Source organism: Corvus kubaryi, unplaced genomic scaffold (genome assembly GCF_017639235.1).
Source record: "Corvus kubaryi isolate FWS band 111438036 unplaced genomic scaffold, C.kubaryi_AGA036_p1.0 65344, whole genome shotgun sequence".
Lineage (NCBI taxonomy): Eukaryota > Metazoa > Chordata > Aves > Passeriformes > Corvidae > Corvus > Corvus kubaryi.
Genome location: NW_024581927.1, coordinates 51,694 through 77,997, shown reverse-complemented (window position 1 = coordinate 77,997; position 26,304 = coordinate 51,694). Strand labels below are relative to the sequence as shown.

Genomic DNA, 26,304 nt, shown 5'->3' with positions numbered 1-26,304 from the left:
CACCACAAAATAATGAGTGACACAATTACAAAAGCAATTGCAGGGACCACTATGATGTTCTATTGTATTCTGAGAGGTAAATTTTCCTGGGTAACTCAGCTAAATTACTGTTTATCATTATTTTATAGTATCCCTTGTAAAATTTTTAATACCTTTTGAAACAGCTACTTACCTTGTCCTCATAACATTTCATTTTCAGCAATTAGCTTCTCTTAAAAAAAATGACCTGAGACCATCTGCAAAAAAGTTTGCATTTTTGTGAAATATATCAACTCTCATAGGTCAATTTATTCAGTTACAAATTTCATTGAGAATAAAAGATTTATGCATTTCTCTTAATTAACAGAACAAATTTAGCTAAATATAAACTCTGCACTAAAGTTTTGCAGTGGCACAATACCAACACAGAATACAGAAGCATCTTTAAACTATACAAAATTTTAAAATTGAAAATAATCCTGTTTACATATTCTTTATACATTAACATATAAAATACCTTATTTAATGAGGCATCTAAAAGAATCAAAAACATCTCTACAGCTATCTCTGAAAATTGATATCTGGAAACAATTCATTACACAGAAGCTTTACAAGACTATTTAAACAAACCAATACACACTTTTTACAAGATTAACATTCCAAAAGGTATAGGCAGGTTATCACTTCTTATTTTTGCAGTTTACCTCACTGGTTATCTTTAATTATAAAAATCTTCATATTTATATATGCTGAGTACTGTTGAATAACCAGTAATCTAATTTAAAACTTGTGCAAAACAAACAAACAAGAATTTGGAAATAAGTTTAACCAGTCACTTATATAAAATACCACCTAAAGCACTTCTTTTGCCCTGTGTGAAAGGAAAAAGCCATAACCAATCTCTTTCTGGAAAGTTACATTTTATATTCCTTCATTAGACTCCTTCTGTAAGTTATGATAAATTAAGAGTTCCAACAAGACATTGACTGATTGATAGACCTGCCCAATATCCTCCAGTTTACAGCTTATGTTTGCTGGCTGTACCCTGCTGCTGCTTCCTTAGATCAGGAACACTCGGCTTCCCAAGGGCTGACCTGGCAGCACTCAAGACCTACACAGAGGTGTAGCTTTACACAACAAAGACCTGCCATGTGGCTACTAACTCGAGCCATTTCCTCTCTGCCACTTCTAACATACCAGGAGATCCAACAGCAAGAGGTGTGCAGAACTAATCTGAACTTTTAAAAACGAAGTTCAAATTATACCAAAGTATGCTTTCAAGTTTACTATAATCAATGCAATTACTAAGAGATTACCAGTCAGCAAAACTACTGCATGTGAATAACAAATGGAGAAATCTAACGTAACGCTGGCCAGTAGTGCTGGTTTCCTTAAGAAGCAGATACAATATATTTAAAAGGGTCCTTTATGAGAGGTTTTCTCTTCCCTTATCTTCTGGCAGTTAGGGTATTTGGTGAAGCCTATAGAAAGGAAGATGATTTTCCAGAACTACTTGCTGTACACTTGAAAGGAAGTTTTCAGTCTCTGTTGGTGTTATTAGCTGCAAAAGCATGTAAATTTCCCATCTGGCTCAGACCACTCTGAATATGTGCAACATGGATCTCAACATTATTCTGAAAACAACTATGGGAAGAAAAGAAGGAAAGAAAGAAGTGTTAAACCCCATATGTAAGAGTTGTGTCTGAATATCTCTACAGTAAAAAAATCAAGAGGTGAACACAGCCAGTACAAAAATTCAGATGAATCTGAGAGCAGAACACACAAATGCAACTTGAGAGAAATATGGGAAAACAGAACTTGCACAAACAGCTGCATGAAATCAAGAGTTACTGACTTGGGCACTTAAAGTAAGGTTTTAACATGACCAGAGTTACTGAAATTAAAGTATTATGAAGAGATGCTAAAATGGCCAAAATAAGTACCATGAAATGGAAACATCATCACTTTCTTTGCTGGGTACATCAACCTTGACTTGAATCAATTCCAATATGCAATTTGCAGGGTTGATTATAAAGTAGTTTCACTAACGTTTGAGGTTTGGTTTTGTTTTTCCTAATGAAAAATGCTATAAAAGAGCATTTCTCAGTAACTATTTTAAAATCAAAAGGCCATCCTACTACCTTTGGAAAAAAATTTTAAAAATTCATGTGTACAGCCTCCCATTATTACGTAGCAATACAAGTAGTAAGGATATAAAAAAATACTTTGCATTTAGGTTTATTTTCTAAACGACTTAATTTAGCAGCATAAAATGCTGGTCACAAATTGCTGGAGGCTGGAGGGTACTCCAGACAAGTATCACTATGCTCTTGCTACCACATTCTTGCTATTTTTATGATGCCTCCTCAGGCACCTGCTTGTGACAACTGTTGAAAAATGGCCCATCTAGACTAGCTTGGCCTTTGATCCAGCACAACATGGCCACTTTTCTGTTTCTTGGCTTAAAATCTTGCCAATGAAAGCTGCTCAGAACCTCTAATTGTCTCATATGCCACCTTTTGACATTTATAGACAAGAGGTTGAGTATGCCAAAAGGATACTAAAATGGTGCTGTTCTCTGGTGTAAAATACTTGTATTACTAGTGGGATTTCAAAATCTGACAGTGTTCTAAAGTAAGTTTTTAGCTGTCATAAATTACTAAAGAACAAGAAAGTCTACTTATTGCTGCATCAATTTATCACTTTTTAACATGTTATTTCACTGATAGGTTCAAACAGAAAACTGCTCATTTCACATTCCCTATAAGAAGCCCCCCTTTTAGATGGGACCCTTCCTATAAGTAGAAGTTACCAGATTAAACACCTTAATTATAATCAATGTTCACCTCTAAAATACAATAAGAACTGCCTACTATCACAAAGTGTTTAATTAAGAATTAAATATTCAAAAAGTAATACCTGATATTTGAGGAGTCTATTGAATTCTTAATGTCGTTTAATGAATCTGTTAGTGATTTAAATTCAAAAGAATTCAGATCACCTCCTTCTGCTAGACACTGTAGAAGAAGAAAACAAAAATCTCACAGTTGGTATTTCTCACAGTTGAGCACAAAAACTGGCAAAGATTTAATACTGTGCATTGTATGGGAGAAGCTGTTTTGTGCAAACTTTTTACCTTAATTTGCAGTAATATTGCTGTAAGTCTAGAGATAAGATCAGTTAAATTTTCACTCTCAACACAGAGTTGTCCCGTTGATGAGGTATTTGCCTGTCTGACAACCTCCTGAGCTTCCTCTTCACATCTGCGCCTCAGATCCGTGGGCTGGTCAGCAGGCTGGAGGCCCTGGTCAGGAGCAAGCTGTAGAAATATGGTGTGGAGAAATTAAGAGTGAAGAAGTCCTTTGCATCTGGTGGATGTGTGAAATGAGATGATTTCAAAGACAGTTCATGTGTATATAGTACACAGTGTTCGTTCTTTAGATACGTCTACTTAAGAACAGGTATCAGGAAAAGTATCTGTTGCTCAAAGGCAGACACAGAGAAGGAATCCAGTACAGCTACCAACAGTTTCATTTCAGTGTGACCCCCACCTAATGCCCTACTCCCAGGAAATTCTATTTTCTACTTAGGTTGAGCAAAACCTCCAAGTACACAGAGATTCCAGCAAAATCTTACCTCATAGCAATACTGTTGAACTTTATGCAAAACTTTATTCAAGTCTTTGTTTAGTTGCTCTAGATCTAGCACAATAGTTGCATATCTCCTCTGAAACTCAATGCCTATTGGCATGGAATAGGATTTCTGTGGAAAACGCAAAACATATTAAAGTTAATGCAATACTACACAGTTACAGATTTTGAACTCATCAAAAGGAGTTTTTACTTGAAAATTATATTGAGATATTTGAAATCCCAGCGTCAAATAGAAAAACATTAACATACAAAGTATTAAAACACAATATTACTACTTATAACTCCAAGGGAAAATGTGTAGGTAACAACCATACTTTTATTCCCTTCTTGAAGTGCTACAATAATCTATGGTGGTAAATGCTACAGAAGATGACTGTGGTCTGACCTGCTTATTTCTCCAGTAGCTGGGCATGGCTTCTCTCTACTGGTTGAGCAGAAAACTATCCTGCCAGCAGAGGAACAGTACAGGACAATATGGCCTCGACCACCTCTGCTGCAGGATGGGAGGCACATTTGGTTAGTAAGTTATTGGTCACCTGAGGATGACTAAGTGCTACATACCTTCTGTTACAGCTAAAAGTTCTGCCAAAAAAGAAAGTTACTAGAGCTTATATTTGGTAACAGTATTTTGTAAGCACAATTTTCCACAAAAAGAATAAATACCAAAATACAGTATCATTTTTCTTACACTCTTTTCAGAATATAGCTTGATGTTGTTTGGGTGATATTTTTGAAATTGAAACAAAACATGTAATATATTATAAAATTTCCTCTACAAGTTGCCTCTTGCAAGAGAAGCTCAACGTAGTCCCAGCCACAAGACTGAGATACAGGTACCTCCTACAATCAAAACTTGTAGCTGTAGTTTTCACACCACAAGATAAAGCAATTGCAAGTCAAGAGAGCCTTCATCAGGAGGATTCTGGTCAAAAACTCAAAAGGTTTCAGTTAGGAGTTCAGTTTAAAGCTCCCCATTAAACTTAATCACTGAAATGATCTCCAGGGACTTACAAATCTGAATACCAACTTAACAGGGCTTTAAACTAACACCATAATTTCAGAATGCACTGGAAAGTAGTATAAATTTGGCATACTTTCTGCAGCTCTGGAACATCCAAAATCGAATCTTTCAGACCTCCTCCAGTGACCAGTTCCCCTAGAGCAGACTGAATTACTCCAGGTTAGCTGTGAAAGCTGCAGACAATTGTGAATTCTGTATTGGAGAGGAAAGGCTAAGGGCATTCCATGCTAGTGATGACAAAAGAAGTATTTCTCAGCACCAGGACTATTTCTGACCTGGGCACAACCCAAGACCTGGAAACACCAATGAACAGCTAAACTGGCAGACAAAAGACGGACAGCTTTCAGTAGATGGAAGCAGGTCACCAAGGATCTAAATGCTTCTCTGAGACAACCAGCATTACCCTTACCTTGTTTTTATTGCAGGTCCTTTTAATTCATATTTGTTTATCCAAATGTTTACTGTTATATGTACACAGTAATTTGTTTATAGCCTGCAACCCAGACTAATATAGAGATGCCAAGAAAAATGAGACAGAAAAAGTGCAGTTGCATATATTAATATCTCCTCTGAAGGCATCTCCTGACTTGTGTAAATTTAAATTTATTATTATTGCCAGATAATAACGGCCTACATTCAGTACCATTTCTGATTGTTGTCAGTTCCATTTATTTCTATATTGAATCAGTCATTAAACAGAAGTCTTCATAAAAGGATTACTTTAAACCAAACAGCAGTGTTACTCTAACAATTATCAAATGACAATTGTATGAATTATTACCAAAGTCTGGCAATTAAAGTACACCTGAGTAAGCTCAAAGGATTCAATTTTATTCATGTTCCGGTATGTTATTGATGTTGAAGTGAACTGGGGCCAGAAAAAGATTCTCATTCAAAGAAAATATATTTTAAAGGAGAAGCATCACATACTCAGTGGCACAAACACAGATGGGATTGCCAAGGGACAAAGAGGATTAGAAGACAGGCTAAGAATATGGCCCAATAGGAAGGTATCACATCCTCTATTTTTATCAGGACAGCCTTAAATAGTAATGGTGCTTTATGATTGCTGGTTTACAAAGGAAATAGCGCAGGGAAGAATTTCAAAGTACCTCAAAGTCCTTATCCAGGTTACAATTGAGCTAACATGTATCAAATTTAGCATCTATTTCTAGATTCCCTTCCCACTGCTTTTTTGCTCTTTCAATTTTCTGGAATAAGAAGAGCAAGAAAAGTAACAATACAGTTTATTTAGGACTTGAGAGCTGAGATAACATCTGGGTTCTTGCTAGAGGAAGGCTACTGTCATTCCTTTGGATCTCCTCATCAATGCAAAAGTACTAATATCTCCAAAAAAATTGTTTAAGAAGAGTTGGTAATTTTTCATTATCAGAGTTACAAGTTGCAATGACATGTTTTAAAGTTACTTCTCTTTGCATCTAGTTTATTACTAACACACAAAATTAAAAGACAAAACATTTGATGTGCAGGAAAAATAATGCAGTAACTGAAATGATCACAAGGTTTGAAGAACAACATCATGGCATAGAAGAAAATTACAGAGAGACAGGGATGGGGCAGTAGGAAGCAGAGTAACAGAATGCACACATGCACACGATCTTTGAAGGCACAGAGAGAAATCTTACCACAATAAATCACATCTTTCAACACTCAACTATTTCACATGGAAAAAAAAAATCAACTGTTTTGTTTCAAGAAATAAAAGAGACCCCTCTTCCTCTCCACAAACCTTCTGGATGCTGCAGAGACAACAGCCTGGATGGATGCTGGCAGAAAGTTGAGACTGAGAGCTTTCTGCTCTCAATTTATAGCCATGGGTGGTAGAAGAGCCACTCTTAAAATTTTGATTTACTGACTGCTGATTAGATAAAGTTAGCAAGAAAAACTATTCTGCTGCTGCTGCTAACTATGCAGTAGCTGCTGTGGTACTGTAACTTTAAATGCCAGTCAAGGGCACTCAGAGCTTCACACAGAAAATCTCTGAAATGAGTAACTGCTTTAACCAGAAAGCTGAGATAATAAGCACCTACCATCTGCAAAACAGTATTATCATAAATGTTTTACCATATAAGCTTGTACTCCAAATTCTCAAAGTACATAGTATTTCCTTACTTTATGTGTTAACTGACATGTGCTGTCCCAATGTTAACATTAATCAGTTTCCAAAGCACAATGCTTTCAAAGGAGAATCATATTTGAAGCAACTGACCTCTCTGACTTGTCTTTAAAAACAGTAAGACATTTCATGTCATAGAAAGTATTAAATACAGGTTTTATTTAGACTACACTCCTAATTGTATTTATTTGCATTAGCTGCTAAAGCATATCCTGTTTTAAGAACCAAAAAGAGAACATTCTCACCAGCTTTTCTGCTTCCGTATTCATCTCTCTCAATTGTTTGATGTGTTCCTTCTTGATCATAAGGATTTTCGATAACCTGGTCTAAAACAAAGGAACTATTTTTAGAAAGAATAGGTCCTTAAGCAGTTTTGAAATGCCATAGAACTTCAAGATAAAAAACCATACCTGTTTCTTTCATAATTTAAAAACTTATTTCTCAGCTGTTGATCAAGTTAAGATGCAGAAATAAAAATTAATTAAAATTAAATGATAGACTTTCCAGAGATTTTTAAAGCATTTTCAAGTGCCCTAAATTGATGAGCGCTAAAATCCATCAGCTGAAATTCCCTATAGGAAGACCAATATAATTTATGGCCAGCTAGAGGCTGAAGAACCTTTTTTTTTTTACAGGCTGAAGGAGAGCAAAGGCTGTTACGGTCATGATACTACAATTAGTATCACTCACCTTACTACATCTTTTTTTCCACACAGTTCTCACCTGTGCCCTCGACTGAGCACGAGCCCTTTGTGTAAACTCCTGCAGTAAAACCCGGTATAGAGATTGGATCTGTTATACAGAACAACTCCAGGCTTTCCATTTCCCTCTTTTGTAATGGGAATACCCTGTGTCTCCTGCCCTGGGGACCTAGCAGGCTGAAGTGGAAATCACTGGGAGCATTCTCAACACACACATCACTCCTAAAACTATTCATACTCTAGGGCCCTGAGAGAAATCCTAGCTTCACTTCAACCAGCAACACTTTTATTACTGGAATAAACAGAGCAAAATTTTCAGGTCTTATGAATTCCAGAGGGGTTAACTCCATCTTAGTAGTGAAATATGTGACTGGGAGAAATAGGAACTCCTAGTTCAACATACATCTGATTTATATATAATCCCTTTTGTGATTTTTAAGTTCAGTCTTAATTCAGCCAGGTTGCTTGCTCTCAGAAATTCTAATCAGAAAATTGTTCCAGGATCTCTTTCAGCTAATGAGGAATATTCTGGGAATTTCCATGCTAAATGCATTCTTTTTCACTTCATAGCAATTTGTTCCATATTGCCAAACAGCCAAACCTGTTTCTCAGCTAAATATAGTGTTCTCTCCTTGTATTTATCCCTGTTTATTCAGAGACAATAGAAGCATCTCGTCCCCACTGTTTTTCCACTGGACTAACTGCAACTTGACCCTTTCCAGACTATTTCCATAAAGGGATCTTCATCTCTTAAACTTTTGTGACCCTTTTTGTATCTTTTTTCCATTCACTGGCATCTTTCCTGTGTTTGAGCACAGGAAGCCTGTAACAGTATTCTGAATGACACATCTGTAAACTAAACCTGTAAAATGGCATCAATACTTCTCTCTTTCTACTCCAAATATTCTGCCAGATGCATCTTATGAGCTGATGGTGAGCCATGGTCAGAGGCATGTTGCAGAGGCAACACTGCATGGGTTATCAGCCTCCCAGTTCCAGCTGCTCATTTCTGTCCTTGTGCTGTCCCCCAGTGCCTGTGCTGAGTCAGCACTTGCATTTTTGCCCTTTGCATTTTGCATGAAGAACCCAATCACAGAAGAGATAATGATAAAGAAATAAATTTAGAAGGGACAAGAATGAAAAGGTTTAAAATTGTTACTTGTGAGCTGGATTCTCTCTCTGATCTAGTTTCTAACACACCACACAAGTGTTCATGTTGCCAATAAAACACCTGGGAGGAAGAAAAGCACTGTACACCATCTGCCACTGCTGCCAAAAAGTTACCTGTCAAGCTCTGCTGTCATCACTATCCAGCAGTGGCCTAACACATTCTTCTCCTTCATGAAGTTGATGAGTCCCCAAATCAATGCAGAATATATAATTCGTTCCCTGAATTTTCAAGGCATTTGATTCTTAACTTCTACTTTGACATGCAGACATATATGACGATGCACAGTGCTAGCTCTCCATTTGATGAGCTTGGATTTTCTATTATATTCTTCCTATTCCAAGATACATTCCAGGGATCAGGATAATCTGATTCTAACAAAACTGTGACTTTCATGGAATCTGTCATGCCCACCAACTTTCTCTCAAGGGTACACTTTTTTACATAGACCTCCATTTTCATTTGCCAGTATCATCAGTGAATGCTATAATTCAGTCTAGCCCTATTTGTCATGAGAAATTCTTGCCTAACAGCTCTATTTTCAGCATAACTCATCCTGTTTACTGTTGTAATTTATATTTCTCAATAAACTGGAAACAAGTTTTTAGTACAATGCTTTTTCACACTAAAAGAAATGAAGGAAAAACTCAATGAGAATGTCTAGATTTTCACTTCTGATTTCATTTGTTAGACATAAAATGAGCCTTTCAAAATGAAATGTAGGATAACTTACTATGGAATATTTTCAAAATTTTCATAAGGAGAAAACAGTCAAAAATCGAGTACCCATTTTCAGATTGTTCCTCCTGCATTTAAGTCGGGAAGATGCCTGCTTTCCTCACATGCAGACACCAGGTCAGTGCTGTGCCCGTGCTGCATCACCACACTCCCTCTACCGGGCATGCAGCGACCCTGCCAACATCTGCTTTGTCCTACAGTGCTGCCTTCTAATCGAATTTTTTACCCCAAAACACAGAAGGAAGCAGGGAGGAAGGAAAATAAAAAAGCTGTAGCTCAGTGCTTGAAAAAACACCCTCTACATTTTAATACCGACTAGAATGTAAGAATGCAATCTATCGATTTTGACCTGCCACACAGCATGTGAAATATTTAAGGCTGCATTACATAATGAATTAAGCATGAAAGGGTTTTTTAAATTTATGACTCATTTATTGCTGGCTTTATTCTTAATATCATGTTAATTTTTGAGCCAGTCTTTTTCTAATACCTGTTAGTCCACAGTCTCAGATGTCAAAATGTAACAAGTAGTAATTAATAAAAAGATTTAAAAAAACTAAGTGTAGAACAATGATTAAAATACTTATTACAAGTCCTGATGTTTGCAACTGAAAGTTATAGGTAAAGAGAATAACCCCTAACATTTCCTTGTCATTCTCTGCATGTGGTTTTGGATACACTTCCTCTTCTTCCAAATTAATTTCAGAAAAGGGAAATAAGGGTCTGGGTTGAAACCTTATTCAAGGTGTGTTCTGTATTTTCTGTTTTGTCCAAAATTCTTCCCATAAAATTTTTTCTTTGTGGTCTTATAAATAACTGCCTGGCAATAGTTTTCCAGAAAGTTTTCTTGGAATCAATTGTTTTTTGACCATTTACTTCCTGAATAACCATTAAATCAAAAAAGGGCTTTGATTTTTTTAAGTACCAGTGTATCAGAAAAGCTAGAACATCCTGAGCAGTGACCTTTAACATAGAAATACATCTGTACTGGTGAATACAGCACAATCAATAATCAGCATTCACCACTCTCATGTATTTCACAGCACCAAATTCCAGTACCTCCTCAAACTTCTAATTAAAAAATTGATTCTTAAAAATAATGCTTCAACTCCTTCCATAAATGCTTAAGCCCTGTGATTCTTTGTTGTTGCTCAATAGACAAACGCCAAAAATCTGTGGATTGATTTTGTTCAAAGTATTTTGAAAATCTTCAAGCAAAAATACATATTTATGTGGTATCTTTGTAAAATGCCACCATTTGTAATACAAGCAAGAGGCCTATACTTGCAAAACTTAGATTTCCTTATACTGAGCAGTAATATACAACCAAACATGACTGACAAATCACATGTTTTCATATTTAAAATACAGAAACAGTATCATAAACAGGTCACTAAGTAGTTGTAAAGCTCAACACACCTTAGTTATCTAGTTTCACTGATCATACTCTGTGACTCATATAGGAGAACAGCAGCAGATACTGTTTAGCTGCATGAAGACTGTATCTTTTGTGTATTCAATTTTACCATAATTCATGTTATAGCAACTATGTCTATTTTAAATTTTCTTAGTAAGCTAGATGCCAAGCCACCATTTTCAAAATGAGCTTCATACAAGTTTCCTCTAAAAAAAGCTGAATAGATGATTCTGTCAAATAAAATGCATTATGTTGAATGGCCCAAATGTGAGTGTCATGTGAGCTACAGACACAAATTTATTCTTTTGACCAATTACACAGACTTTAAAATCTGAGCATTCAGTAATATTATTTCTCAGTTCTTAATATTTTAAACATGAATCATTCCAATCTCCTTTGGCATGTTCAAAACTGCTTTCCTTGTTAAAGGCTTCAATCACTGATCTTAAGCTAAGCCAACATGGGCAATTACACTCTTCCATCATTCTGGAAAATGCTTCAGTGTGTTTTAATATTCAGTGAAGCTCAGCTTCCTAACATTACTTGTCTGTGCTCTTCTGAACTGGTGTACAAAAAACACTGAGGAATTATTTCATAAAGGTGAAGACAAAAAAGTGTTTTCTATGTAGTTATGCTATCTATAACATGAAGGTTTGCTTGCATGGAAATGAGAGCTGCTTTTCTTCTCCAAGAGGGTAGGACATTATATAACATAGAATATGTATAATAATGCATATAGGCAAATGTTCTTTGGACAATGAAAGTATATTTTAAATAAATAAAAAAGTCTTAAGGTTTGCATGTAGAAATAATACTTTTTTAAGACAAAATGGTAGAGCTGGGAAAATAAGACACTTTCGAAGACCTCTGTGGTCTGAAAAGCACAATATTTCAAAGGTTATAAACAAGTGTGAAAATTAAGAAGGGAAGAATAAAAAACAAATATTAACATCTCTTCAAAAGTTAATTTGGATATTACCATATCTGTCATAAACTAACAGAAGGCCATTCAACTGCAGAAGAATTGGCAGAATAAACACAAAAGGACAATAAAGAACAAAACTAAGAGCTGCAGTCAACACTTACCACTTGAATGAGGAATTCTACTGGAAAGCCTCCTAGTGTTTCACTATCTGTGCCTGAAATTTTGTTTTTCCATGAAGATTGTCCTAATAAAGGATCACTGTCCTATAAAGGATAAAACATTTCAATTAATAGCTTCTTTTTAGAGGGCTTTGCTAAAATCTTGATCTTGCTAAGTAACCTCGGAAAATTAATCTCAAAAACTGTTTAAGGTAACAGCTTCAACATGTATTAAAAATACTTCAGTGATTAATACCACATGAAAAAACGTAACTTACTGTGATTGGAGACTGGAGCGAAGGTGTGTATGGCAATCGGGGAGGAGTCATGAAGAAGCGCGAAGGCCGCTGTTTCTGTCCAAAGGCAGCAATTGGCATGGTTTCATGAGGCTCATTACTCTGCCAGACAGGGAAAGGAAGGCTATACTTCAGTGTCTGATTAATTTTTACCCTTTTGGAACACATAATTTATTTCTGGAATCTGGACTAGCCGTGCCCATCCACGCCCCAACCCAACAGCATGAAAAGATTAACATTTTGCTTTTGGTTTAGGCAGGAGCTTCAAAATCCTAATGTATTGCTGGAGTTTTCAAAGTGTTCTGGCATCCCAGCAAATAAAACCTGCATGAAGATTTCCAAAAATACTTTTGGCAGACAAACTACTGTACAGGAGTTCAGCAGAGGCTCCAAACTCAGACAATGGCAGAGACTAGAGGAATTACGTAGATCCAACACCACATAAGATACAAAAGAAAGTGAGGTCCTCCAGAAATCTTGCAGTCTAGGCTGGACTGTCTGGCAGGAACAAAGCCTAGGAGCTGGGAAATAATCTTCAGTTGTTTGACCAAAAAAAAAAATCCTCCCAGGTAGGTTCATTAGCACAAGAAATTTCAAAATCAAGTTCAATCAACTCATAATACTTGTTTGCAACTTCCATAGGCCTTTCCTGGCTTTACCACATTACAAAGGGCCAAGGTCTCTTAAACAATTTCTGCAAATCCTGGCAGAATCTCATTGCAGATTTTTCTTTGGGATCTTATACTACTCATTGTATTTCTTCATATTGAACTCAGGCTATTATAACAGCCTATAATAGTTGGTCTATTATAGGTTGGTCTAAATTATTCCACCCTGAACCATTATGCTTTAATCATAGAGGGTTATCCTGTTCTGTAAAACCATAAGCAGTAAAAGTTCATTATCCTGGAACTTCCCATGCATCAGTTACGCTTGTTTCCACTTTATGACAATACCACCTGGGTGTAGTATGTTCTATTTTCTTATTTTTAATTAAAGCATATCATTGTGGAATTTTTTATTTAATTTTCTTATTACAGCTACTTTTAGAATGTGTCATTAATACTTACAAGAACTTCATAATCTGGGACTGTGTGTGTTCCAAGACCTGCCCTGTCAAAAGTCACTCTGTAGGTAGCATTAAGAGTGTCTACAGCATCTATCTGTCCAGTGAACAGACCATCATGGACACCTCGCAAACGTGCTTAAAAAAACAACACAAGAACCAAGAAACCAAATATTGCAATGCTATGATACAAATAACAAAACCAGATTTATTACATCTTTTGCAAGCAATTCTTTATATGTATACTTAAAGCCCACAGATTAAATGGAAAAAAAAAAAAGCAAACTCAGAAAAAAAAAGTATGTAATAGAAATATTACCGAATTTTTACAAAATTTAAGTTTGCAGGTCAAATATTTCCCAAATCTAATCCTTAGCACTACACTTTTGTCCATGTAACTCCCTTTATTTCATACCCAATACCTTCTGACAGACAGATTTTGCAGGCAAAAATCAATTTCCAGATGATTTTGCACAGCATTTCTCTCTGAACACCTCCTCTGATGACTGTGTATTTAGCAAAAGACAGTGCGAAAGGCAGCTCAAGGATACAGGTTTAGAAGAGTGAGGAGAGGCAGTGTGCTGCACACCTGCTCCTCAGCAAGAACTAAGGGCAGTGCTGTTGAACACAAAAAATGCAACAAACAGTAGTGGCCTGAATAGGACATGCTGAAGTGAAAAGCACCTGGACCAAAATCAGACAGTAGGGAGGAATTAAAAATTTCAAAAAACTAGACAAAACCTGTGGAATGTTTTCAACAACATTCCCTCCTCAGTTATGGTTAAGCTTTTTTAGTAAGGCAATGTCATGTTTAGCATACATGTCTAACTACAATGCAATATCAATTGTATATCTGTTTCAAAACAGTTTTATATTTATGGATGAAGCTCAAGTTTTATATTAGGTCAGATTTTAAACTCAGACAACACTCAATATTTTGAAAATAAGCATCTCTCTCTCTCTCCAAAATTTGTTAGATATACTAGACATGTAAAAAACCCTACAATTTGAACAGCAGAAATAATAAGCCATACTAAGTTTGCACCTCAAAACCTTATCACTGTTTTAAAAATACTACCTAATCTTCACAAGCACCTTCTCAATGAACTAACAAAAAACCATATAATTTTTGATGTTTTACATTTATAATAATTATGTGCTTTAAGTGTATTATGACTTACTAAAATCTTTGCAAAACACACTTGGCTGCTTTTTTGTTTATTTTTAAGAAATCACCTGTGACTTTTGTTCCTATTACAAGCGGTAATGGAATATCTTCTGGAAGATCTTTGAACTGTGAAAGATCCGCAACTTTCCGCTGCTGCAAGAGTCTGATTTTCTGCCGTTTCTGTTTTAATGCTGACCTCTCTTCCTCAAAGAATGCAGAGGAACACCTACAATATAATTAGATAAAATTATACTGAAATTCATCACTGAAAACATATATACGTGAAGGCACATCAAATAAATTGGCACAGTTTGAAAAATCAGGGAGAGAAAATGAAAAGGTTTGGGGTGATGTGCTCAAGAGAAAAAAAATTCCGTTTAACGCATTTAGACAATCTTACTCCTCAAAATTCCCACTCTTAAGATAAGAGTCTATTTTAAAATAATACTCAGGAACACTAGCTGTTGCACTAGCATATCCAAAGAGTACAACTTTTGAGGACTTTTCTTATGAGGATCCACCTGGTGCCAGAACAAAGCTAAAGCTGGCCCCAGCCTACTCAGGATGCCAGTTCAATGCACGTGAGAGAGAGTCCTGTGAGAGCCCTGGCTGCCAGCACTTACTGATACACAGGAGATCCCTTTCACGTGTGCTTATGAGCTCAATTAAACTAACTTAGTGTGAAAGGGCACCAGACTCAGCACATAAAAGGGCACTTCTCTCTCTAATCTCCTTGCACCTGTGCAGAGCACAGCTCAGCCCCAAAATCTTCATTATGCAGATGAACTGTTCCGAGAAGTACAGATTTGTTTGATCTTGGGCTACTGTGTAAAATTGGATCATCTGTAGTAGTCCCCCTCCCCATTTTGGGGGGTAGGTCACTCTTAAAATGCAATCTAAAAGATAGAAGGCTCATTCCCAAAGTGCTTACTTTTTACTAATTTTCACTTCTAACCTACTGAATAGGCAAGATTCATGAGGGAGATACTGAAAGCAAAAAGACTGTAAGGACTCAATCCTCTCTCTCATTCCTTACTAAAAAAAGTTTCTTCATTCTTGTATCAATGAAAGAAGTAATTAAAAAAGGTGCACAAATGCTATTTTAAGTCTGTCTGATTGCAGAAAGTTATTTATCAAATAATTTGCCACCTTTGTTAATTGCTTTACTGCAGTCAAATGCAAATTAAACATTTTCTGTGGAACTCATTCTGTTATATATTGATTACTGATCAATAAGAAGTTCTATTTTATGAAGTTATTTTAGAAGACACTGTCAACTCTGCTGCTGGTTCCCTCTTCTACGCTACAAATTATTTTCTGATTTAAATTCCTTCAAGATGTTCCTCAGTCATCTCTCACTCAGTACTAAGCAGTCAGCTCCTTTTTCCAAGTCTGCGTCTACTACTCTCTTATTATATGCAGAAACAAACATTCTTATGCTTTCTTCTGTATACCCCTCACTGGGAGAGTTCCACCAAGCCCTTTCACTTTTCTCCACAATTTCTCTTCATGGCATTATGTACAAGAAGGCTGTAAGCACTAAGCTGCCAGGATGCCGAGACCATTTTCTTTCACACTGACCAGCAGTTTCACACTCTATATGCACAGATCATTTGCCTTTTATCTGTGTTTTCTAAGTTTTATGGGGCATACGCCACCTGTTTTGTCCCGGTGTTAACATAATGAGATCCTCGTCCTAAGCAAGACATGGGAAAAAAACAGAAGCAAGAATGAACTGAAGCTGTGAGGTACTTTTGTCACGTAATGCAGTAATGCACTGCACCGAAGGTTCCCATATGAGGCTTCCAATCACTATCACCACAAAAATCACCACTAGTCTTTGTATAGCCTAGCAATTCTGTTGTAGATTGAGGCTGCAGGTGTGTGTCCCACTCACCAGTTCACCACCGAAGAGCAGAATGTGTTTACCCACAATTATGTATTATTCCAGTGGTCCTCATTAGGAATTTAAAGCATCTGGAAAGGGATATGGCAGAGATAGAAAGGGATGGTGGTTGGGACACTTACGCAGAGCTTCCTTGGATATTGTCATTTATTGATGCTATTGACTTCATATGTACTACTGGGAGGAACAGGTGTGAAATAATGTTTGCAGTGGGCTGTGAATATCAAGTTGCAAAATGCAGGTCAGACCTTTTCAACTCCATTGAGGAGAAGGGTGGCTAACCACAGCAAGACAACAAAATAGGGAAAAAAGAAAAAAGAAACAAAGCAATATAGACTTCATATTAGTCCTTCTAATCCTGTCCAGGGTCTTGCATCAGGAATGGCAAATATCACCTGATGTTTTTTGACTCATGCTCTTAGAAATGCCAATTCAAATGCTGACATACTAATCACTGACCTTCGAAGGTCCCTACAACAGCAACTACTGCTTTACTGACAGCTCGGATGGTCTTAAAGTCTCTGTCCCAAATGCTGTAACTATGGATGCAGAAGGTATTTGAAATGTATTTCTGGCTTCTGTTAAAGGAAACCTCCAACCCAACGTTCCCCAAATGCATTTAAAAAGATTATCCCATCTTCATGCCTCCTATGAAAAAATGAAGATTAAAACTATGGTACAGATCAAAATTGCAATCTCATTAGTTTTCTGTAGAGACTTCTTAAGATGCTGAACATTCTTCTCAGTTTCTACGTTGCTCATGAGAATTTGAATCACAGAGGAATCACCACCATCGTGTAGTGGTAGGACAAGCATATCTAAGCTTAATTCATATCCACTGCTATTCCACAAGCCCAATTAAGTTCACACAGAGTACACAAACTATTACCTCTTCCTTTTCTTGGAGCATATCTTTCCCCACAGTCTACTGGAATCTTACAAGCTTTGCAGGCTCTCATGAAGAATACTGCTGTGCCAATCAAACACACTGTTGATGTGTGATAGGACATTTAAGGTAGCAGCAGACATAAGAGAATACTACAATATATTTAAACAAAAAAAAAGATGACAACCACGTGCAGAACTATCACTCAGAGACATTATTATCCTCTGTCATCAACACTGCGGGTGCAAAATGTCTTAATTATTTTTTTTAATCTCTCATGGGGAGATATCAGTGTTGACATGGTATTATAGCTTATCTCCATACGACGAGGACAGACAGGAGAAATTTCCAACACAATGGCAAAATAAAAATAATCTTTGCTCTAGAAGTAGATTAAAATTGTCTTGAAAAAGCATTTAAATTATTTAGAATACTTCAAAGTCTTTTAAAACTAAGGCCAAAGACTACTTCTGACATCTTGAAGACTACCAGTGATTTTAAAAAAAAATTAATTAAGAAATAAAAAGCAAACAGGAATGCTTATTTTATTTTGCTATAAAGCAGTAACTCAAAGTTTTTGTTAACAAACAATCAGACTCTTTATGAAGTCAAACGTTTCTACTTCAAAATTCAGATAAAACAATTTCCTGCCCATTTAGACCTTTGGTTCCTTTGGCATGAATGTCTTTTTTAAAAAAAGAACTCTATGATAGCTGAACAAAAACCCCCAAATGAAATCCCAAACCACTCTCCCCATGGCAAAAAAAAAAAAAAAAGGGCAAAAAACCAACCCAAAGAACCCCTGAAAACTGAAAGGAAGTTTGCAACCCACCAGGTTGGATGGGGTTTTGCAATCTGATCTAGACAAGGTTCCCTGCCCAGTGCATCCCCTGACCCCAACTCCCATTGGAACCAGACAATCCTTAAGGTCTCTTCCAACCCAAACCATTCTAAGACTCTGAAGTTTTATCAATGGTCCACCAGACTGCTGAATGAGGCAAGCTGATCTTTTAGAGAGGTAACCACTTTTGGCAAAAGTCAAACGAGAAACTGATGACTTAACCTCCAAATACACCATTTCTCTCTCAGTGGGAAGCATGACAACAAAGGAATGAAAAGCTATCTAAGTTAAGCTCAAATTACATGAACATCTTCCTAAGAGGAGCTGTTTTCAAGCTGGCTCTGCTGCCTTCCCTTGACTGACGGTTTTTACTTATGTTGTTTGCAGGTACAGAAGGTGAAATGGTCTCCATCATGCAAAATATAATCTGACTCAGCAATCTATGAAGAAATGGATTCAGTGCTTTAGTATTTGCATTTACAGAAATAAAAGGCTGATTTATTTATGAAACACTACTTACACAATGACAGGGTGGTTGAGTTTGGAAGGACCTCTGAAGGTTATCTCCTCCAACCCCTCCAGCAGAATCACCTCCAGGAGGCTTCCCAGGACCATGTCCAGAGAACCTTTGAATACATCTAAGGATGGAGATTCTACCACCTCACTTGTGCCCACTCCCTCTTTTCCTGTCTCCAGATAATGCTGGAAAAAAACCTGGCCCTATCTTCTCTCTGTCTTCCCTTCAAATAGTTATGCACAAAAATGAGATCCTCCCTTAGCCTTCTCTAGGTTAAATTGTGTAGGTTTTGTGAAAAGGCTGAGCTGAATCAGAGGGTTTAAGAATTAAAAATTCTAAATTAGAAAAAAACCCTATGTCCTTCATTAAATTCTGGCTACTTCTCTAAGATGGACAATATTTTATGGGTGACTCTATCTCTTCTCTGTTTTGATAGCTAATCTAGGAAAAACTGAAGATCTAGAAAATGATTTAAAAACAATAATAAACTAAATGAGGTGAAAATGTGCACTTGTTTTCCTCATGAAGAGCTAGTTATAGACTTAAAAAAAACCCCCATAGTGAAAAATTGGCCAGTTCTCCCAGGCCAGGAAGCACTGCAGTATAGAAGATACAATAACAACTTCAACACATCCTAGCTTGGACACCCAGTTATCAGGAGTGGGAAGAGAACATTTCAAGCATGGACTCATGAGAACTACATGGACACATGCATTTAAGGAATAGGGAGTGTGGGGGAAGAGAGGTGCTCAGAGAACACCTAATAAAATGAGTTTTACTACTCTTAAGATATTGTTTTGTTCTACTATTTGAATGCAAAATTATTTTAAAATAAACAATTCCAGTAACATCAAAATTACATGTAGGTATTAGCTGAAAGAAAAGAAAGATAAAATTACCTCCGTGGTTTTCCCATTAATCGCCTGATTTTCCCCCATTCTACTCTTGTCAACTTTCTGGTTTTCAAAGTTGGAAAAGATTCTTTCAGGCATATACAGAAGTCATTATCTCCTTCAAATAGTGGCCTGTTGAAACATAATTAGTCCTATGTTAACCACACTTGGTAAACTTTTGTCACGAGATTTCAAAAAACATCCGTCATAAGAAGTACACTGAAAAAATAGTATAAATTAGTCACATAAATGAGACACTCCTATTCAAAGAACAATTTTAACCTGAAATAAATTCAGGCAAAAACAAAATCAGGAAGTTTCCAGGACTATTGTTCTTTGAACCTTACTATCACTGACATTTAAAAATGTTCCTCTCTCTAGTCACTACAGAGAAACACACATAATTCATCCTGCTCTGTAATGTATATAAAGGCACCAAATGGAACTTCAGCAGAGCCAGCTCAGTGTCAGGGGGATACTGCAACACACTGAAGGAAACCAGAGAGTGAAATACTGAGAATAAAGGGAAGGACAATGTGGTACTGAGAAACAGACAGACAGTACCTTTTTTCATCAATTCATTCAATCGTAACTCAGATTCTCAACAGAGGGTTCCAAAATACAGGAAATTGAACCAACTCATCATTCTCTACAGCTGTACAGGTGAGACTTCTATTGTATGACCCCATGGTGAAGCAGAGGATCAGTATGAGAGAAGTGACAGTTCAGAGAACAGACCTACACAACTCAGGAATTTCTCTCTGATGCTGTGACCCATCTCTATCTCTGTTCTATGACTGCCTTTTTCTTTGTAGTACCACATCCTTCTTAGGCTCAGGAGACAAGGGAGCAGCAACAGATATGCCATCTAACAGAAGGTTAATCATTAAAGACTACGTGCAACTGAAAAGATCCCTCCTGGCGAGAACAAAAGGATAACTGCATCCTGGATAAAGCTGCTTCTTTCCACCCTCTGCAGGGCACTGGGGTTTGGAGAAGAATATACCCAAGCACAGAACAAAGAGGGTCTTGGAAGCAACACTGCTTTCAACTGAGTGTCTGGGGTGGCAGGAGAGGGGAAAGATGCACAGATATGAGGAGACTCGGGCAAGAATGGAAGAGAACAGTTTTGCAGCCAGAGGATCTGCAACTGTGGCATGAAGTGAAAGGAAAACACAAAGAATGATCAATGAGGCTCAGGAAACAGACAAGGAAGAGCATACGAGAGTTTCATTTTATCCGTATTTACTATTGCTAACATAAGATATCTGTATAAAGAACAACTATTTTGCTTGGGTTTTTTGGGGTTTTTTTTGAGAAAGATAACCTGTATTGGATTGTTCTTACTAACACTTGTCCTTAAGGAGGCAAACTCTAAACCCACAGCATCCACAAGCTTAGAAGCTCTGGAAAATGATGTAAGCAAGTTACAGCTGCACCTGCTCAGGGCCTGTGATCACTGTAGTAGTAAGTAGCACTTCAGAAGTCTCTGCATGTCCAAAATCAATGGGACTTCACAAAAAACAGTCCTCTGCAGCAGTGTACAGAGAATCCAAATGAAACAGCTTCAGTAATCTAATAACTGCAGATGACAGTTGTAGAAATAAAAATATTTCAAAAACTTACAGCAGACACAGCATTTTATTTGACTATTTCAATTTTGGATGCAATAACTTAACTAAAATATTCAGAGACTTGTACAGTGAGCCATATTTTGTTGACAACTCTACAATTTAAACTTTTTTAAGCTTCTCATTAAGTCTGAATTGTATCACTCCAAACAAGAGAGATCAAAGTTTTTCTTCCAAAGATATACCGTCTCTTAGTAAACCATATTATAATATCTTAACGTGATCGTATCTTATGAGCATTACAAGCTGTTTTTAATTTGCAAGGCAAGGTTTTGGCAGAGGAGGGCTGCAGGGGTGGCTTCTTCGAGAAGCTGCTGGAAGCAGCTGGAAGCTTCTCCTATATCCAGCAGAACCAGCTGTGGACCCACCCTTGGCCAAGGCTGAACCACTCGGCGATGGTGGTCGAGCCTCTGCAATAACATAGTTAGGAAGGGGAAAAAAACCCTGTGCAATTGCAGCAGGACAGAGAAGTAAGAGCAGCTGAGAGAAACAGCTCTGCAGACACCAAACCAAGGTCGGGGAAGGAGTGCTCCAGGCACCAGAGCAGACACTCCTCATGGAGCCATGGTGAAGCAGCTGTGCCCCTGCAGCCCATGGAGGGCCCCATGCTGGAGCAGGTGGGTGCCCAAAGGAGGCTGTGAACCCATGGGAAGCCCACACTGGGGCAGGCTCCTGGCAGGACCTGTGGACCCATGGAGAAGAGCCCATACTGGAGCAGGTTTTCTGGCAGGACTTGTAACTCCGTGGGGGACCCACACTGAAGCAGTCTATTCCTGAAGGAGTTCATCTCCTGGAAGGGCCCCACACTGGAGCAGTTTCTGAAGAACTGCAGCCCATGGGAAGGACTCACGTTGGAGAAATTTGTAAAGGACTGGCTCCCATGCGAGTGTGAGGATTCCTCCCCCCCAGAGGAGGAGGGAGCAGCAGAGACTGTGTGTGATGAGTTTACCAGAACTCCCATTCCCTGTCTCCCTGTGCTTATGGGGTGTAGGATGTAGAGAACAGAGAACTGGGAATAAAGCTTGAGAAGAAGGGAGGTGTGGAGGGAAGGTGTTTTTAAGATTTGGTTTTATTTCTCATTACCCTACTCTGATTTCATTGGTAATAAATTAAACTAATTTCCCAAAATCAAGTCTGTTTTGCCCATGAGAGTAACTGGTGTGGTCTCTCCCTGTGCTTATCTCAGCCTTTGACCCTCTTGTTACGTTTTCTGTCCCATGTCCAGATGAGAGTGGCTTTGATGAGCACCTGGTGTCTGGCCAAGGTCAACCCACCACAACTGCATACACTGATAACTATCAAAGAGGTTTTCAGAATTACCTGCTAAACTCAAATTCTAGTCTACTGACAGACCTAAAGTTTCACAGACAATTCTTTAAGAATAAACTAAAAATTCTTGGACTGTTGTAAAAATCATCATTAAAAATGTACCACAATAAAATTACTCCTAGAAATAAGTAGGGTTTGGGCTTTTTGTTTTGTTCATTTTTTCTTTCAAGTAAGGGGGGGGAAAGGCATGAAAAGACTACTTCTTTCAAAGGAATTAAATCCTAGAGATGATGAATTGAAAACTAACTAAAATGGACATCTAATTTTTCCACTTCTGATGAATATATGCCAAAATGTTTTTCTATTGCTATGACTGCCTTCCTAGTTAAGGAAAAAAGCTACAGCAATTGTGATTAAAATAGGAAGGAAAAACAGTAATTATTTTGTTTGTGCATTCTGCAAAATAATGCTTGTTAATTCTGAAGCCATTCTTTAGAATATTAAATAGTCGTGTTTCATCTGTTAGTCAACCAGAGTAGATTTTAAGACTCCATTCATCAATAATGTTCTTTACATTTAAGAAATTAAATTGGTTCTTTTAAACAATTCACACCACTGTGCTAGTGGCATTAAGAGAACAAGTGCCAAAAACTCCAAGGCACAAACTGCAGAAACAGTCTAGGAAATACATTAGGAGATCCAAGAAAGATGCTGATATCTGGACAACAGTGGAACAGACACAGCCTGAAGCCCTGTTAGTGATCACAATAAAAACAGGATGATGGGGAAAAAATATTTCATACCAACATTTACACCTTTTAGAAAAGCAGCACTTTATGAAGAAGCAGTGTCCTTCCTATCTCCTCTGTATAACACTGATCCAAGGGTTCAGAAAAGTCTAAGTGTTCTGATTACTTCCTGCTTCAGATGCTAAGAGCATTATGAATAAAATCTGGTATCTGGTAGAGGCAGAGGTGATAAAAAGAAAATTATATCCATGAAGGAAAGCTTTCCATAGAAGACTTTCTAAAGTTGCTAGTTGCAAACAACAAAGAGCACATATGTCGCTCAGTGGAAAGAAGAAAAAACCTACCACCAATAAACAAAATAGTTTTCAGTTACTAATAATTTAAGAATGAACTTTGGAGTACCTAACCAATGTATGGAACTACACAGCTCAATTTCAGAAAATTACTTGTTTCTATACTAATAAGAGGCAATTATACAAAGCAAACATACTTATCTATATTTGAATAGAACCATTCGTATATGCACCACTTGTGAGCTTTGGGCAGTTTGAGCAGGTTACGAAGCCGTAAACCAATCTTCTGTGATACTTTCTTTTCTGGTGTGGACATTGTTGTACTAAACTTCTATGTAGTAAAAAAAAGAAACAGTTAAACACAGTCTAGTATTTGTCAGTATTCAAATAAAATAGATTTTTCTGATTAAATTCTGCACATATTGTTTCATGACAATTTTTTTCTTACAGATCTATAACAGCCCTTACTGCATTATATCAGCAACGCAATCAAACAGAACAGACTGCAAATTTTAACAGGATCAATACAATTATCTCCATACAAAGCTCTTTTAACAGAAATATTTTCCAGCACTGAAAATCACATTATTGGTAACAACAGCATGGCACTAAAATACGTACACACTCCAAAACTCTGAGGCCCCACTGACTGTCTCAGGTGAGCATAATTTGTGCTGCAGCTCAGATGCCAGCAACAGCACCTGCCTCATTTGCACTAGAGCTTCTACTCTTGCTTACTCTTCTTAAGCTGAGGATGAAGCCAGCAGAGGAATGTAATAACCAAAGCTTTGAACAGTGTCTCTGCTTAGAAAACTGCAAGAGAAACTAGCATGGACAGAAGCAATTAAGTTTTAACTACATTTGACAGCTATTTGATAAATCAGAGAAAAGACACTGTCTTAAACTGCTTGCATAATACAGAGACCCATGTTTAAACAAGACTATAAATAAAAAAATAATTCTGTAATTTTGTTCCAAGGATGGCTGTCTTAATAGACAGAAAGAAAAACGTTTCTACAAAAAATAACAGCTTTTTCAGACTATTAAACTGGGTCCCCATACCATCATCAACGGTTATCCTTCCCCAACCATTCAAAGTATTTTGGACTTTAGTAGCAGCAATAACAGGATAAAGCATAAGGTAGGCACCTTGCTGGCTCCTGCTGCGCTAGATACAAGTCCCCTTTCTGCCACGGGAACTCCAGGAAACAAAGCCTAGCGGGACAGCAAGATCTGTGAACTACAACAGCTGCAGTCCCTCACAAATATTTATCTATCAATCATTGGACCTCCTGAATCAGACATTTAAGCACAAAACAACTGGGCTTAGAACATTACCAAGTGTTTGTACTCTTAAGAAATCATGGTAATGAAGAGAAATGTCATGGTTCTCAGCTCTGGCAAAACGGACCCAGCTAAATGGTGAGTGCCAAGCTTTTCACATCAGACACTGCACAGCACAGCTCAAGAAGGCAAATCAGACCAGTATTCAAATAGTACTTTTTCAATGAAGTAAATTCAGGCTCATATGGTGATGGCACAGAGAAGTGATGCGGATGACAAAGGTACTACAGAGACAATTCACTAAGAGATGTTGCCCTTTCTATCATAGCAAATAAAGGCTGACAAATTACAGCTGCTCTTTCGTGCTGTATCAAGGAGTTGACAATCAAGGGGAGGATACAAACAAACTCTTTGAACTGAGGACTTCAGCATTACAGAATCAAGAAGGTAAAGCTGACCATGAACACAGGCTACAAATCTAGAGCAAGTGCCTAACTTGTTGGGATACATTAAATTCTATAGCAGCCTTCTCCATTATGTCATCAGTGCAGGAAACTTAGGCAGTTTTAAACTGAAGCTGAATAAATTTATGCTGTCTACAGGAGATGATTGTTTGCAGGAGCATGATGGGAAATTAGTCTGGAATTCTTTCTAGCTCTGGGTGCTCATGACCAGGATCACAAAGGAAAGGTACTCCCACAAACAAACTGAAGAAACCAGCTGTAAGGATTGAATTGTGGTTTACTTCTAGCAACAGTTTTCCTCAGAAGATTCAAACCAAAAATGCAACTTGGAAAGCAAATATATTCCAATTTTCAACTAAAACAGATAGGCTTGTTCCCCTTTTTGGTAAAAATATCTCCATACACGTATGTAGGTACCTGTGGAACAATTGCAACCTTCTGATTTCTTTTGGGTGACCTTGTGTTTATTTGTCTGTCATCTTCTTCACTGAAGAGTCGACTTCGCTTTGAATTTCTGAAGGGCTGTAAGAAACAAAATTAGGAATGAATTACAAGAAAAAACCCCGATTTCTCTGATCATGCAGAGAATACACAGTGAGAGGAATGAAATGCCTCTTCTCTTGCCACCTGCTGGTTTTCAGGCACACAGTCCACAATCAGCAGTGCCTCCTAGCACTTAGAGATCTAAGGACAGAGAAGAAGGAGTTCAAGATTCCAGGCTTTTCCAATTCTAACTATAACCATTACTATAGTGCTGGCCCAGTTTTACAGAAGTATTTAGAGCCTAACTCCCACTTGTTTCCATTAGAGTTAGGTGTCTAAACATTCGTGTATCCTAGCTTGCCTTGTTATAAGTAGTACATCTGTTAAACAATTTGTTTTGAACTTTGGATCAAAAAAAGGTTTATTCAAACACTGTATTTGTTTTGTATGTTCTCAGCTGCACAGAATTTTAGCAAGAATTTTCTAATAAAGTGATGTGTGTTGGTTTTTTAACTCACTGGAAGTATCTGCATAGCAAAATGCTAAGCTTGAGTCTGAAGAAACTAAATCTTGAATAAGTTATGTGACAATCTCAAAAAAAAGAATTTAGAATTTATGCTAAGTGAAATTTACTTGTGTACTGCTATAGCTCAGAATTAGA

At 37.3% G+C, this 26,304-nt stretch overlaps 1 protein-coding gene across 1 annotated transcript in view; it reads right to left on the bottom strand.

Moving 5' to 3' along the window:
• Positions 1-268: 268 nt before the first annotated feature.
• The window catches only part of LOC121673299 (protein lin-9 homolog), a 39,035-nt gene continuing 12,999 nt past the window's right edge, over positions 269-26,304 (bottom strand). Inside the window, exons 4-15 of the mRNA XM_042046494.1 lie at positions 25,578-25,682; positions 23,610-23,743; positions 19,477-19,602; positions 14,496-14,653; positions 13,264-13,397; positions 12,176-12,295; positions 11,901-12,002; positions 7,036-7,116; positions 3,616-3,741; positions 3,116-3,298; positions 2,899-2,996; positions 269-1,623 (exon numbers count right to left, since the gene is read on the bottom strand). Coding sequence (XP_041902428.1) covers positions 1,518-1,623; positions 2,899-2,996; positions 3,116-3,298; positions 3,616-3,741; positions 7,036-7,116; positions 11,901-12,002; positions 12,176-12,295; positions 13,264-13,397; positions 14,496-14,653; positions 19,477-19,602; positions 23,610-23,743; positions 25,578-25,682 — 1,473 coding nt within the window. The 3' untranslated portion in view covers positions 269-1,517. The remainder of the gene's footprint in view (positions 1,624-2,898; positions 2,997-3,115; positions 3,299-3,615; positions 3,742-7,035; positions 7,117-11,900; positions 12,003-12,175; positions 12,296-13,263; positions 13,398-14,495; positions 14,654-19,476; positions 19,603-23,609; positions 23,744-25,577; positions 25,683-26,304) is intronic.